Here is a 16,170-nt window from a genome sequence, read left to right as displayed (position 1 = left end):
AACGTTGGAAATCCGGTGTTTCTATGTTAAACAGTTTTATTATATTTCAGTCTTCTGTGATGTATATAAAGAGTCATATTGGGATGCAAACTCAAAATTGAATTCATCTGAACTTTCTTTAAGCCCATAACCATGAGTGTGAGGTGTATACATTTCAACTCTATATCTGACATGGTACAGGTGTATTTGTTTTGTAAGCCCATAACCAGTAGATTTGTTTAAGTCTACCAATAAACATTATGTGTCAGCCTGATTTAGGGCACAAGTTAAATAAGCACAATGTTTAGTGACTGTCCAAAAATGATATTTGAATAGAACTGTTTACAAAGCTCAAGATCACATATGGCAAATGAAGTCTGAAGGGTGCGAAACCTGAAATATGGGATGAAAATAAACCATACATAAGCAAAAACTTAAAGAGTACAAATGCGAAAATGGTGATATAGAATACCGTTCAGTAGCATGTTAAGTTGGTCAAAACAAAATATACAAGATAAACTTACTTTGCCTAAGGTACGAGTGTGATCAAGGACCAGAGGCTTGAGCTCCCTCTCCTCAAACTCAAAGCCTAGCAGCATGTGTTCCACAAACAGAGAGAGGATGCAGATGTGGTTCCAATGATTACTGGAAACACGGACAAATCGTTATTCATTCTGGGGGAATTAGACATACAGTATCTGGGAGAAGTACAATTACATTGTAATAAGAGTTTATCATACAGAAAACCGAAAATATTATTCTTAAAAGTCTACATCAAAAAGAAAGGTCAAAGACGCAACCTATCGGCCAAACTCACAAATGAATACATCTATTCAGATACAGTGCCTTCAGAAATTATTCATACCCCTTAACTTATTCCACATTTTGTTCTGTTACAGCCTGAATTCAAAATTGATTAAATATTGTTTTCTTCTCATCTACACACAATACCCCATAATAACTAAATATACATATATATATTTTTTAATCTTGACAATGAAATACTGTACATAAATATCTAATTTACATAAGTATTCACACCCCTGAGATCATACATGTTAGAATCACCTTTGGCAGCAATTACAGCTGTGAGTCTTTCTGGGTAAGTCTCTTTGCACACCTAGATTGTACAATATTTACACTTTTTTTTTTTTTTTAAGTCTTCAAGCTCTGTCAAGTTGGTTGGTTGTTGATCATTGTTAAACCGCCATTTTCAAGTCTTGCTGTAGATTTTCAGCTGATTTAAGTCCAAACTGTAACTTGGCCACTCAGGAACATTCACTGTCTTCTTAGTAAGCAACCCCAGTGTAGATTTGGCCTTGTGTTTTAGGTTATTGTCCTGCTGAAAGGTGAATTCATCTCCCAGTGTCTGGTGGAAAGCAGACTGAACCAGGTTTCCCTCTAGGTTTTTGCCTGTGCTTATCTCTATTCCATTTCTTTTTACCCTAAAAAACTCCTCAGTCCTTAACGATTTCAAGCATACCCATAACATGATGCAGCCACCACCATACTTAAAAATGTTAAGATAGGTTCTCAGTTGGATTTGCCCCAAACACAACGCATTGTACTCAGGACATAAAGTTAATTTATTTGCCAATTGTTTTGCAGTTTTACTTTACAGGATGCATGTTTGGAATATTTGTATTTTGTACAGGCTTCCTTATTTTCACTCTGTCAATTGTGATAGAAAAATTATGTATTTACATGATTTAATTGATATTATTGGTAAACAATTAATATTTAACTAATTGTAAGATATTTCTGTCCTACAAATGCTGTGTTTTTATGGTCTCCACTCTAGTTCCCTGCAGCTAATCTGGGCGCATGGTCACTAGAGATGGCTTGAGTTGACTGTCACGTCCTGACCATAGTGCTTATGTGTTTTGCTTGTTTTAGTGTTGGTCAGGACGTGAGCTGGGTGGGAATTCTATGTTGTGTGTCTAGTTTGTCTGTTTCTGTGTTCAGCCTAATATGGTTCTCAATCAGAGGCAGCTGTCAATCGTTGTCCCTGATTGAGAATCATATATAGGTGGCTTGTTTTGTGTTGGGATTTTGTGGGTGGTTGTTTCCTGTGTCAGTGTTTGTACCACACGGGACTGTGACGGTTAGTTTGTTTGTTATTTTGTATAGTGTCTTGTTTTCATGTATATTAAATCATGGAAACTTACCACGCTGCACATTGGTCCTCCGATCCTTCTCGCCTCTCCTCGTCCGAGGAGGAGGAAGAGCTAGACAGCCGTTACACTGACAAATTAGTTAACGACTGCATTGCATAGACAAGAATGTGTTTTACTAGGGATAGCTTAGGAGTAGAACAATCCCTCATTGTCTCAAAATCATCCTTGCAACTGGGAAACTAAGCCAGGGTGGGGTTAAGACAACAACCCCCTGCAGATAACGACCGGATGAACCCAGAGTTGCTTATGATGCCCCTTGATCAGCATGGGAGGGGTGGAACCAGCCATGACTAAGAATTCTTAGTGTCAGCTATATGAAAATCTCTGCATTTCTGTAAAGGTTAGGCTGCTCGGCCCAACAGTCAAGAGTGTTGGTTTGACTAGTTTCATTAATGCAATAATTAATCGATATTAAATAAAGATGATTTTTTGAAGAAATGACAAAGTCTCTCTCAGTATGAATTTCCACGACACATTTAGGTTAGTATTGTGGAGTAACTACAATGTTGTTGAGCCATCATCAGTTTTCTCCTATCACAGCCATTAAACTCTGTAACTGTTTTAAAGTCACCATTGGCCAACATGGTGAAATCCCTGAGCGGTTTCCTTTTACTCTGGCAACTGACTTAGGAAGGACGCTTGTATCTTTGTAGTGACTGGTTGTATTGATACACCATCCAAAGTGTCATTAATATCTTCAGAATGCTCAAAGGGATATTTAATTTCTGCTTTTTTTTTACCCATCTACCAATAGGTTCCCTTCTTTGTGAGGCACTGGAAAACCTCCCTGGTCTTTGTGGTTGAATCTGTGTTTGACATTCACTGCTCGATTGAGGGGCCTTACAGATAATTGCATGTGTGGGGTACTGAGATGAGGTAGTCATTCAAAAATCATGTTAAATACTATTATTGCACACAGTGAGTCCATGCAATTTGTTATGTGACTAATAATTACTCCTGAACTTATGTAGGCTTGCCATAATGAAGGAGTTGAATAGTTATTGGCTCAAGACATTTCAGCTATTCATTTTAAATTAATTTCTAAAAACATAATTCCACTTTGACATTATGGGGTATTGTGTGTAGACCAGTGACACAAAATCTCAATGGAATACATTTTTAATTCAGGCTGTAACACAACAAAATGTCAAGGGGTGGGAATACTTTCTGAAGGCACTGTAACTGCTACTGCTTGTTTTTTGAATATCATGCGTTCTTGCATCAAAAAATGTTTTTCTTCAGAATTGTAAAATAAAATAAAAAGTCTACTTTCAAAAAGTCTAATGTTTGGCTCTCTCTAGTCTTTCAAATGGCCATTTCTCTCACCGGATGTAGTTAAACATTTCCTGGCTCCTCTCTCCATACTGCCTCAGGCTTCCCTGGGAGCAGACCAGCTCTATAGACCCCTGCAGTCTTTTCACCTGCTTCAGCCAGTCTTGGCACTGGGTATTAGAGTCCAACGCAGGAGGCTCCAGCTGCTCAACACAGGCAACTGCTGCGTACACGTCCAGAACCTGTTGGTAGAGTGAGGCAGAGAAATGGTTACTAAAGCAATAACACAAGAGCAGGTCTGGCACAACGTGATGCGGTCGGTCACTAGGAACAAGCCACAGGTGGACTGATCACAAAGTGATAAAGTGCTCAATAACAACACGCCTGGAACACACTTTTTTAAAATTTATTTTTAATTTTACCCCCCTTTCTCCCCAATTTTCGTGGTATCCAATCACTAGTAATTACTATCTTGTCTCATCGCTACAACTCCCGTACGGGCTCGGGAGAGACGAAGGTCGAAAGCCATGCGTCCTCCGAAGCGCAACCCAACCAAGCCGCACTGCTTCTTAACACAGCGCGCTTCCAACCCGGAAGCCAGCCGCACCAATGTGTTGGAGGAAACACTGTGCACCTGGCCCCCTCGGTTAGCGCATACTGCGCCCGGCCCGCCACAGGAGTCGCTGGAGCGCGATGAGACAAGGATATCCCTACCGGCCAAACCCTCCCTTAGCCGGACGACGCTAGGCCAATTGTGCGTCGCCCCACGGACCTCCCAGTCGCGGCCGGCTGCGACAGAGCCTGGGCGCGAACCCAGAGACTCTGGTGGCGCAGCTGGCGCTGCGATGCAGTGCCCTAGACCACTGCGCCACCCGGGAGAACTGGAACACACTTTTGACCGATCAGATTGCTTGGCCGGAACGAACCATTTCATAATATGACATTTCTAATAGCATGTAGGAAGCCTCCTTTCAATACACTAGTAAAAGTTCAACTAGTATCATGCACTCATAAACACAAACATTTTGCCCCTAAACACTGATTTCACATTACTAAATGTAGCGTTTGTGGAAAATCTCTGAACCTACCATCACTGGGCTATCCTTCACTTGTGGGTTGCGCTGCAAGTGAAGGGCCACCTGTGGCTGCAGGGACATCATCCTGGACAGGTTCTGAAGGCGGGTGCGGTACATGTGGTAGGCCGAGTGGATCAGGGGTATGGATGGAATCTCTTCACTTGGAGCTTTTCGTCGCCTCCGGAGCTCATTCACACAGCTGTTCAGGGCGTCACATAGAAGCTGGGAAGAGTGTTACATATTCATAAGGATCACCTAATTGATGTGTAGGCATATTATATCAAATCTGACTATAAATATGAATTACCCATTCCTAAATGGAGGCTATTACTGTGTTTAGATGGTAGGAGGTAGACAGCAAACCGGATGTCATTGTTTTCTATGAGAGCACAATAGTAAATGCTGTTGACACTGGTAGAGGGGAATCTTTTGACATCTGCCGTAGCATTGCCTTCTACGGGATGTTGATTTGCACTGTTTGTTTACTGAAATCATAGTAATGCATAGCGTCGTGCTGGCTTGCTTTTGCTGTCACCCTCTTATTTGCATTCTTGTCCTGCTATGCCGACTAGTATTGCGTTTTTTTTTGCATCCCTCGTCTAAATGCAGCATTAGCGCTTTGCTTGGTTTACTATTTGTATGAACATGTTGCAATAACATACCTTTAACTCCCCCGCTGAAGCCACTGTCATCGTCATGGCAATGAAATCCTGCAGGTACCTTTGAAAAAATTCCCTCTGCATTTTTTCATCCATTGTAGCCATATACTGACCAAGGGGGATTTTCGGAAAGAATTCCTCAAACTGCCTAGGACTGTGTCCTTCAGAGAAAAATGTTGTGAAGTTTATGCAAGTTCTGCAACTAAAAATACTGTAAGTGGTTAGATATCTGAGTTAAGAAACACACAAACATAGTGAAAACCTTTCTAATGTTTCAGATCATTGTTTAAGCAATAAGGCACGAGGGGGCGTGTGGTATATGGCCAATTGACCACGGCTAAGGGATGTTCTTACGCACGACGCAACGCGGAGTGCTAGGACACAGCCCTTAGCCGTGGTATTTTTGGGAAAATATCACAAACACCTGAGGTGCCTTATTGCTATTATAAACTGGTTACCAAAGTAATTAGAGCAGTAAAAATACATGTTTTGTCATACCCATGGTATACAGTCTGATATTATATAACCTTAATTTAACTAGGGAAGTCAGTTAAGAACAAATTCCTATTTACAATGACGGCCTACCCCAGCCAAACCTGGACCAATTGTGCGTCGCTCTATGGGACACCCAATCACACCCGGATGTGATACAGCCTGGATTCAAACCAGGGACTGTAGTGACACCTCTTGCACTGAAATACAGTATCTTAAACCTCTGCGCCACTTCGGAGTCCTTATATACCACGGTTTTCAGACAATCAGCATTCAGAACTTGAACCACCCAGTTGACATTAACACACATACTACAGCAAATTAAGAACTTTAAGACACACTTATCATTTGAGTCTCCCTTGGTAAGTTTTGATAACTGCATTTAAGAACAATCTAAATGTATCTTTCAGAAAAAAAAGAAGGCATTGGATTATTTACTTTCGTACTGCTGAGGTAGCATCATTAGTTCATCCAGGATATCTCTGATCCTCCAGCTGAAGGGCATACTGGAGTGCATGGTCCTCTCAGCTGTGATATGGCTCTGTACCAGAATGGTCTTAGACTCAGAACTGCAGGAATTACACAAATAGAGTGTGTTGGACCTCGTGGTAACACAGATATACTCTTGCTACATCGCATATGAGCAAAACCACCTACTTGGAATCCACTTTGACAAAAGGAATATCAAGCATCTCGTTGCTGCCGAATATCTCCAGCCACAGTTTCTTGACTTCTTCCCCACAGTTGACGTCTAGGAGGAGGTCCAGATTACAGTCCCTGTCGATAACTGAGACCAACTGCGCCAAAACGGGTGTGACCACTGCTTGGATTTTCTTCCACAGAGTTTGTCTGGGGAACACATACAGCATATGGACGGACTATACTCCTAAACGATGAGATTAAATTACCATTTGAACATGAATGAAATGATGGACTTTATGTGCAGCTGAGTTAACAGTGCAGTATCATTGATTAACATACGTGAAAGTTCCCCCCTCTTGAAGAGCATTGATGTTGGATGCCTCTGTTAACACCCAGTACTTGGGGGAGGGGATGTTTCTCTCGTGGTTCTCCAGAAGAGAGTGAAGGCGGCTCCTCAGGGTTTTCAGGAACACAGCTTTAGGCCACAATACAGAGATCAAGTATATCAATACATGTAAAAGTCAATTCACTTTAGCTATATTATTGGCTTGCCGTTACGATCTGAGATAAGTCTGTCTTGGGCCAAAAATGTCTAAACAAAATTCAACACATCGATCTAGAACCCCTCATGTACCCCTTTGTAATAAAAGTTCTAGGTCTGGTCTTTAACCATTGAAACAGTGCTTGGGTCTTGGAGCTACAGTAAAACACTGGAATACTGTGTGTTAGTTCCTAACCTTTCAGGTCCTCACTATCTTCCATAAGTGTTAGCAGGATCTCCACCCTCCTGGTAATGAGAGCTCCACTGTCCTCCTGGTCTCTGAGCATGCTTACTGCACTCTGCACACAGCTTCGCACTAGATCTGTGACTTCAAACACAGCCTATAACAACACCAACATGCTCAGATGAATAACACACACCCATACCTATAAACTTTATACACACTTATGCAACATTTAGTATATCCAACATCAAACACCACAGTTATACTTACAGAGTGCTCTGGTGCAGGTGGTTCGAAGTCTGTGTCTGTATCGCTTTGCATTGCTTAATCAAAAAAGAAAGTTATATGAAAACTGTTACTTTCAAACAATTATTTTCAATTATTTCTAATTGAAAATCATTGTTATTAACTATGGCATTAGTGCTAATGAGTATAATAGAAATTCAAGTTAATTTACCATAACAGGGCTCTTTCATGTCCTCAAACAGCTGGCTGATGGGTAGGTTTCTCAAGGACTGGACATCTGATACAAACTCTTTGGATCTTCTAAGGTCATCAATGTGAACTGATTTCCAGGGTCCTTTGCAAAAACAAAGTGGATGGAACTTGCTCTTTAACGTTGAAAACATTTCAGAATGGATAACATTTTCTCTGTGGAGTGCTAGGTCATATTATCATATCAGCATGTTATACAACATTTAAATCTCACCTCCATGAAATCCAACATAGGAGGTTCCACCTTCAATTCGAGGCAGTTTGGTAACGAAGTACACAAACACCCTTCCATTGCCACCATTAGCTGTTGGTTTGTTGATTTCATTTATGGACGAATACCTGAAGAGATAAAAAACAAAAAAGTTGTAATAAAAAAAGCACACAAAAAACTACACTATATATATATATATCTTGCAAGTCTATCCGACTAGTTAATATCCAATAGTTGTGATGACAAATCCAAAAAGAAAAGACTCACTTGGCAGATGCAAGAATGTTCATGCTCTGGGAAGCCACATCATAGTCAGTTTGGATGATGAGGACTTTGTCGGCAGAGGTAGAGTCAAGAAATTGTCTAGAGAGGGAACAAAGTTATTTTCTAATATCTTTCTCAAGAATGATCTACACAGTAACACAAATACAAATGTAAAAAAACAAGCTGAAGCAGACCTGATTTCTTTGAGGAAGGAGTGCTCTGTGTCAAACTGTTGCAGTGAGAGCAGCTTGATGTCGCAAAGCTCTGTGATATTCTGGAGCTGTTTTATATCTCCTGCTGTCAATTGCCGGGAAAACGTTGTGACCTTCACAAAGAGCCAAAAGATTTGTGAGAAAAATACAAGATGCATTCAATGCAATCCATATTCTTCAAAATATAAAATAGTCAAGTGAATTACCTCTGTAAAGTGGGCATGGCACCATTCCTCCAGCCGTGTGTGAGATACAATGAAGTCAGCCAGGGATCTGTGCTTCTGCTCCTCAAAATATATTTGTGTCAGTTTCTCTTTCTCAACATCAGACAATTTGGTCCCATCCAGACGAATGACAGAATCTGGAGTAGCACAGTTCAGCATGATGAACTTGGCTTCATCCAGGACTCTTCTTTGAGGGTCAGAAATGTCAGATTCATCTTTCATCTTCTCTGTAACTTGAAGGACTACAGAGGAGCATGTGTCTGAGTGGTAGCCAATGAAGACATCCGTTGGAAGATATCTGTTTGTCTTGGATTGCTGTTTTTTCAAAGAGACAAACACTTTGACCCATTCCTGAAGTTGTTTGACAATCTCCTTCCCTTCATTCTTGAGGACAGTGTTGATGTCCAGGTAGTGCTTCTCCAGTCTGTTTATCAAGGGAATCGGGAACTGTGTGTAGACCACCTCCTTCTCTTCAATGACAATAAGCCTGAAGTTTTTGTGAACTCTGCACTTCACACGATGGGTTCCCAATCCAAGATCGACATACTTCTGACCCCCAAGTGAAACATAGTATTGGTTGAGAGCGTCGTAGAGACTTTCGTACAGATTCTGAAGGTTCAGAAGCACAACAGTCTGGCCAGTTTCCATGCAGATCTTCACTCTGTTGATATTTCTGCAGATCTGAGTGTACTCTTGATCCTTTGGGAAGCTGGAACCAAAGATGATCTCTGGATGTCTCTGGTCTGAGAAGAATGTCTGCTGTAGAATCTGGAGGGCGGCATAGTTTTTGGTGAGGACAAGAAGGTATCGGCACTCCTCGTCTTGGCAAATTGGAATTATGTTTTGTTTCACCAGATCAATAGTGCTGATCCCATCCAAATCAGGTTGAATGGATTTGCCCAGCAGCTCTTTGGTGAATATACGCACTGCGTCCACATCATCCCTTCCACTGAAGTTCCTCAGGACTGCTTCAATGATTTGGTTCACACCAGGGCTCTGCTTAGAGATCTTGGTGATGGCAAACATCATCTTGACCAGACTATAGTAATCACGTAAGCCGAAAAAACCTTTGCCTTTCTTGCAAGTCTTCATATATGCTTTGGCAAAGTGTTTGAAGAGGTGCTTAACCTTCTCCAGAATCATCTTGTCAGATGAGCATATGCCTTTCGCACTTTCGAATAGCTCATTCTGGTCTGGGTCACCACGGGACACAAAGAGGCCTCTGTTCATCTTAGCAGGGTCCAAGGCCCAATTGGAGATACCAATGAATCCAACCCTCTTATGGGGCAGTGGCTCGTCATCAATGCAGCCTTCCTCCAGTAAGGGGTGCAGTGTTTTCAGAGGCATTTTGGGGGAGTCTTCTGCTAATCCGATCTCATCTAGCACAACAACAGAGATGTACTCCTCCAAATTCTTGCTCTCTTGGAAACGGGCACATTGCTTGAATGTGTTGATGATTCCCTCTGGCGTGGAGTGAGGGCTGCACTGAAAGGACACCAGATGAATTTGTTTCAGTCTTTTGTACAGCTCAGAATGTGCAGCTTGGCCCTGCATGGCATCCGCAACCAGAGTTTTGGACAGAGATTTGGAGCTCCCAGGCTTGCCAACCAGAAACAGGGGGATTCGTAGCTCAATGCAGATCACCATCATGAAGACATTCTCTTTCAAAGCCTTGTTTCTTGCTATTGTCTCTCCCATTGGGACCCCACTTAGGAGAAGATCCTGCATGAGTGAGATTTCCTGCTTCATTTTTGAGGGGAGGACACGGGGAAAGAATTTGCAGATTTCTTTCTGGTACTCACCTTTTGTCTCTAAACAGGCTTGATAACACACACTAACAGCCATCAACAGCGACCAATCAACTGGCTCATTAGCAGGTGGGGGTACCTGGTCACGCCTGTTCCTCTCCTCCCGGGGTTGTTTCTGGAAGAATGCCCTTAACTCTTCAGAAAACATTGAGTGGTTCTTGTAGAACCACACAAACACTTGCATGCAGCGCTCCACATCCCTGAGACTGACAAAGCTGCATTCGTCTTTCCTCTGTCGCATAAATCTCTGCGATGACGACAGTACATCAGTGATCATCTTGATGGATACTCGTTTGATTGAATTTCTTTCCACAACTCTCTGCACAATCTGCTGGATGTACATATTCTCTGTGTGGTCATTGAGTTGTCCAAAGTCCCACACCAGAGGAATCATGCTTGGTGGCAGCACTTGGACCCTATACACCAGCTGCCGAAGAGGGATTGATCCAAGTCTTTCTTCAGTCTCTTCAGCTCGGACCCTGTAACCCAAACCAGCTTTTTCCAGCCTCTTGATCATCTCATCTGTGTGTTTCCTGTAAGGGTTGCATGCAGCAATGATCTGCAGTCCAGTGTGGGAGCCAAGTTGTTGTCCTTGCACAGTGTTGTCACACAGGATCTCCTTAATGCTGCTTATAGCTTCCGTGGTATTAGCTTCATCAAGGAAAAGAACAGAATCAAAACCATGTTTCTCCTTATTGGCAACCGCAATAGCCTCTGCCTCGTGCACTTTGGTGTAGATCATGTCAGATGTAGTTCCTCCGTGAACTTTGACCAGTTTCATGTTCTCGGTGGGCGCTCCACTCCTTCTCAAGTCACACAGGAACTTGATGAGTCGTGTCTTCCCACAGCCAGTCTCCCCCATTATGATGACTGGAATGCCACATCTGAACCTCATGTGAATTGCCATCATCTTCAGTATGTTGTCAGTGGTGAGTTCATATGTTTCATCAGGGTCTGTTGGCCACTTGATCCCCAGCACACGACATAGACGCACAATCTTATCTGCCCGAGAAAGTTGGTCAAAGTCAATGTTAAATGGAACTCTTTGACGTCTGAGGGCATTGTACAGATCTTTGGTCATAATGTTTCTCTTGATCACCACATTTGTTGATGGATTAATGGCATCAACCCCATTCTTCTTGTTCTCCCGTAGGTGAAATCCAATGAAGGTCATGGATGCATGGTCATCATTGAAGAAGATATATGGATGTGGTTCTGATTCCCATCTCTTTCGGATGAGGAACGGGGCTAGATCCCTTTCGTTGAGTCCATTGAGGTCCATCTGCTGCCTCCCATGGCTCTGGTCAGTGATGCAGAGAGATGGAGTGGCAAAGTCCTTGGCCATCAAGATCATGAAGTCAACCACAAAGTTTCTGAATCCCCTAAGAGTGTCTCCAACAAACTGAAAGTTACAGAAGGCCGATGTCTCACAGTCTAGCAACTGAAGATTGAGGAACCAGGCAAAGTTCCTCAGCTCTGCCCAGGACGGATCACTTATGCCACAGTAGATGAAGAGCATTTGAAGGCACTCTGCATGAGTTCCTTCAAATCTTTGGTAGGTGAAGCTGTCAAGATTCTCACCCCTGTAGAACCGTGTTAAATACTGGTATGGTCTTTGAAAGGCCTCACTCCTAAAACACTGGTCATCCATGAGTGGATCTTCACTTTTCAGCTCTGGGTCATCTCCTTTTCTCATTTCCAACCCCATAACCTCTTTTGGGGGACGGCAGAAGACCTTTGGAAAGACCTCAAAGAGAGGAATGTGTCCCATCGGATCCTAGACAGACAAATACATGCCATATTAAGTATTTTGACAAACCCTACCTACACAGCACAAATGGGACGTCTAACACAAAAAGTATATAATAACTAGTTTTACGATATACTACAATTGCTGTGTGAAAACCATGTTAATGCTAGCCGTAGGTGACCGTATCTAAGTAAACAAAGCCAAATATTGGGTTGTAGACTCCAACCCATAGACTACATTCAAGATAAAGAAAATATTATGTGATTTCGTAATTTCGGTGATGTATCCCCTTCAATATCGAGTTATAATTGAATGTTAACACACTAGCCACTGGTGGTTTGGTAGGGACATTTAACTGTATACATCCAACCGTTTCACATGACATGACAAAATACAAATAGATTGTCACTTACAGCTCTTGAGGCAGATCTGGGCAGTTCATGTGTGGATTGTAGTGTCTCGATGACATACAAGTCCTTGCTGCTGCATTTCCACATTAGCCCATCTGAATCGGCCAGGTAACGCAGGAAGAAGAGTTTGAACAGAAATTCATGCAGTCCTTTCTGTACCTGAATAACATAAATAGCAAGCATATAAAGCACCTGAAACAGATAAATATAAACATTTTCAATATCTTAACAATACCAAGTATCCTTACTGAGGATGTGACATCAAAATGAAAGACTTTGTGTTCCTTCTTCTCTGGTGTGTCAAACAAGGACCGAAGAATGATATGCTCATCAACCTTGGGCTCAATTAAGCGAATGCATTTGTGGAATGTGGTTCCTATTCTCATGGTTCCCTCCAGTTTATCATACAACCTTTGTATGTACAGCGATTTTCCTGCAGATAAATAAAACATTTGATTCAGCTCTACAAAGACTTAGGTCAAATGTACAGGCATTGAAGAATTTCTGTTTGAAAACTCATAGTATTATTGTGAGTATGAATGCATAAGTGTTCATGAAATTCAACACGTAAAAATACTGAATATCAAATAATTTTAGTATTCTTTTTTACCACGATTACATTGGAATACCAATATCAGACACCATAGGATCATGTAAAGTGACAAAACTCAGTAAACTCACCAACTCCAGCCCTCTTGGAAGACACAATCCCAACAAAGTGTCTACCTTTGAACACAGATGCAGCACTGGCCTGGTGTGAGGGGACAGTGTAGTGCCGGGACAGGTATTTCTGTATCCGTCCAGGAGACTCCTGAGGCACAATGTCCCGTTTGAAGTGACTGAAGGCAGAGGGGATGTAGGTGTGCTCTCTTTCTGTGCTGCAGATGATCACCAGCCTATAGTTGCTCCTGGAACATGAACTCAGTTTCTGAAAGAACTTCTCCACTGCATAGCTCACCTCATAGCTCAACTGGTCTGGGAAGAGCAAGGTATAGATCTTCTCACCCATGTAGCCCGGTGTGAGACATCGTCTGAAGAAAAGCTCCACTTGCTCATATGACGTGACAGGGGTACACAGGAGGACTTCATCGTAGGTAGGCAGCTGCTCATCATCACTGGTCATATATAAGCAGATGCTTGCGGTCAAGATTTTATCTTGTGGGCAGATTATGAGATTAGGTTGACCAGTGAAGAAGCCTTTTGGGAGCTTTCTACTGACTGTATTCTCACTTGATTCTAAAAGCTCCTCTTCCTCGTCTTGTTCCTGGCTCTGTTTGTTGGCCAACACCTCTAGCAGACTGCCTAGGCTTCTGATGTCTAAAGAGTACTGGATAATGTTCCTCATGTCTTTCATGTAAGCATCCCAGACCAGATCCAGTTTTCGTAAACCAACAGCCTGGTCTACAACGCTCTGTAGAACATCAATGGCACATTTTCTCTCACCTGCAAAAAAGGAATCTAAGTTTTCCATGTCACTTTGAAGGTCAATAAAAGTCTGACAACTGGTGTCTTCCTCTTGCCCCGCTGTATTCATGGCGTGGTTCTGAAAAGTCATCCATGACTCCCACACTTCTGACACAGAGCAGTCAGGTTTGATGAAAGACAGCATCATCAAGATGTTCTCCTCCAATTTCTTGTTCAGATTATTTTCGGTCAAAACATTACAAAGGTAGACTATCTGCTCTGCTGTGTAATAGTTGAGGTAATAGTGCTGAGATCTCTGTTTGTCCATGAATCTATTCCAGTCATCCAAACACATCTCTATCTTCCTGCACAGGTCTGTAAGCTGTTTGACTGTATTGCCCTCCACCATGATCTTTCTTAGGATGTTGCCAAGGTTGAAGTCCATTATGACACCAGTGTCACTTTCCATATTGCAGTAAATCTTGGCCTCCCAAACCCTAAAAAGTGGGTTCCCAGCAGCATAAAGATCTACAAATGCTACAGCTAGCCTCTGGACACTGTCAAAAACCTGAGAAGATAAGATGGCATTTGTTGTCTAAAAATTCTGTTCAGTTTCTGCACATGAAACGTAAGGTTACTTGCATAACCCCGGTTCTCTGATATTATGAGTGAGATATCTCACATGTGGGGTTTCGCTAGGAACACCTACTCTCCGAAGAACCTAGGAAAAGCATCTGACAGGTAGAGGTAGAGTGCAAATCAGGTGAGCCCCTCACCTTCGTTAAAAGGACCACTCTCCAGCCCTCTGATTATTCTCAAGCATGTGTTGCTCCCTTGCGCTCTTGCAAGCATGTGAATGTGGTGCGATATATCACTCATAATATCAGAGAACCAGGGTTATGCGAGTAACCTTAAGTTCTCTTTCAATTATTTGTTTCTATATTTCACATCTGGGGATATAGCCAACTCCCATATCGCAAAGACATGCTCTCCGTATGCCCAACATCAGCAACCCTCAGAGGCCCGAAATCGAGGGAGTACGCACCAAGAAGGTGAGGAAGGGCATCTGTGTATTTGGGTCACATTCCTAATGTGTGATTCGAAATTGAGTTCAGAATCTAAAATAACACGTAGGTTTTTTACCTGGTGTTTTATATTTATAGCCCGTGAAATTGGATGTGCTTTACCGGACCCAAAATCAAACCATGTGGAACGTCACATGTGATAGGTATTTTCTCTGAGTAATATTCACCAAGGGTGACAAAAAACGCTTGACCGGTTAAATAGGTCCTAAACCAATTTAGAACTGGCTGGACCGGAGAGGCCAACCCACCTCTCCAGTCTGTCCAGAAGGACACCATGGCCAACAGTGTCAAATGCAGCACCTAAATCCAAGGACAGAGATCTGTTTGGCATCTGTGTTGGCTCTAAGATCATTTACCACATTAACTAAGGCTGTCTCTGTGCTGTGGTGGGCCGGAAAACCAGATTGGAATTTTTCAAAAATCATTTAGCTGTTTGAAAACCAATTTCTCCAGAATTTTGCTTAAGAATGGAAGGTTGGAAATTGGCCAAACATTTCCAAGAGCAGAAGAATCTAGATAACTTTTCTTCAGAAGGGGTTTCACCATAGCAGTTTTTAGTACAGTGAGGAAAGTGACTGTGAACAGGGAGTGATTAACAATAGCTTGCACTTCTTCAGATATGTAACTAAAAACAGTTTGAAGAAGGTGGTGGGAATAGGATTGAGACGGCAGGTACTTAAATTGTGATACCACTTTCCTCACTTTCCTGAGCATGTCTGTGTCAACCAGGGAAAATAAATCCATAGTGCCTTTGCGTGATAGGCTAGGGCACATATCATCAAACTTCTCATCAGGTCTTGCTTGACTGATACCCAGCCTAATGTTTGTTATCTTATCTCTGAAATATCCGGGGGTAGTATTATCGGGAAGAGCACTCTCAACTCAACTCAACTAAAAAGTGTTTTTTAACAATGCGTTCAGTATTACTCTGTGCTATGGGCAACAAGGTAGTAAAAAATACACAGTGGTGATCAGATAAAGCAACATCAACAATAGAGGATATGTCAACACAAAGCCCCTTGGTAATAACCAGGGCCAGAGTATGGCCGCGGTTATGGGTGGGCCCAGTAGAAAGCCCCTTGGTAATAACCAGGGCCAGAGTATGGCCGCGGTTATGGGTGGGCCCAGTAGAAAGCCCCTTGGTAATAACCAGGGCCAGAGTATGGCCGCGGTTATGGGTGGGCCCAGTAGAAAGCCCCTTGGTAATAACCAGGTCCAGAGTATGGCCGCGGTTATGGGTGGGCCCAGTAGAAAGCCCCTTGGTAATAACCAGGTCCAGAGTATG

The 16,170-nt window shown here is 42.4% G+C and overlaps 1 protein-coding gene across 1 annotated transcript in view; it reads right to left on the bottom strand.

Moving 5' to 3' along the window:
• The window catches only part of LOC129815694 (E3 ubiquitin-protein ligase rnf213-alpha-like), a 64,479-nt gene that overhangs the window by 14,145 nt on the left and 34,164 nt on the right, over positions 1 to 16,170 (bottom strand). The window contains exons 26-42 of the mRNA XM_055869731.1: positions 13,078 to 14,368; positions 12,645 to 12,829; positions 12,400 to 12,555; positions 8,411 to 12,013; positions 8,187 to 8,317; positions 7,996 to 8,091; positions 7,732 to 7,856; positions 7,480 to 7,602; positions 7,293 to 7,345; positions 7,035 to 7,179; positions 6,637 to 6,772; positions 6,313 to 6,504; positions 6,094 to 6,224; positions 5,167 to 5,324; positions 4,517 to 4,726; positions 3,483 to 3,670; positions 504 to 624 (exon numbers count right to left, since the gene is read on the bottom strand). Coding sequence (XP_055725706.1) covers positions 504 to 624; positions 3,483 to 3,670; positions 4,517 to 4,726; positions 5,167 to 5,324; positions 6,094 to 6,224; positions 6,313 to 6,504; positions 6,637 to 6,772; positions 7,035 to 7,179; positions 7,293 to 7,345; positions 7,480 to 7,602; positions 7,732 to 7,856; positions 7,996 to 8,091; positions 8,187 to 8,317; positions 8,411 to 12,013; positions 12,400 to 12,555; positions 12,645 to 12,829; positions 13,078 to 14,368 — 7,044 coding nt within the window. The remainder of the gene's footprint in view (positions 1 to 503; positions 625 to 3,482; positions 3,671 to 4,516; positions 4,727 to 5,166; positions 5,325 to 6,093; positions 6,225 to 6,312; positions 6,505 to 6,636; positions 6,773 to 7,034; positions 7,180 to 7,292; positions 7,346 to 7,479; positions 7,603 to 7,731; positions 7,857 to 7,995; positions 8,092 to 8,186; positions 8,318 to 8,410; positions 12,014 to 12,399; positions 12,556 to 12,644; positions 12,830 to 13,077; positions 14,369 to 16,170) is intronic.

Source organism: Salvelinus fontinalis, chromosome 18 (genome assembly GCF_029448725.1).
Source record: "Salvelinus fontinalis isolate EN_2023a chromosome 18, ASM2944872v1, whole genome shotgun sequence".
NCBI lineage: Eukaryota > Metazoa > Chordata > Actinopteri > Salmoniformes > Salmonidae > Salvelinus > Salvelinus fontinalis.
The sequence above is the reverse complement of the archived record's forward strand: the minus strand, read 5'-3'. Positions and strand labels throughout refer to the sequence as shown.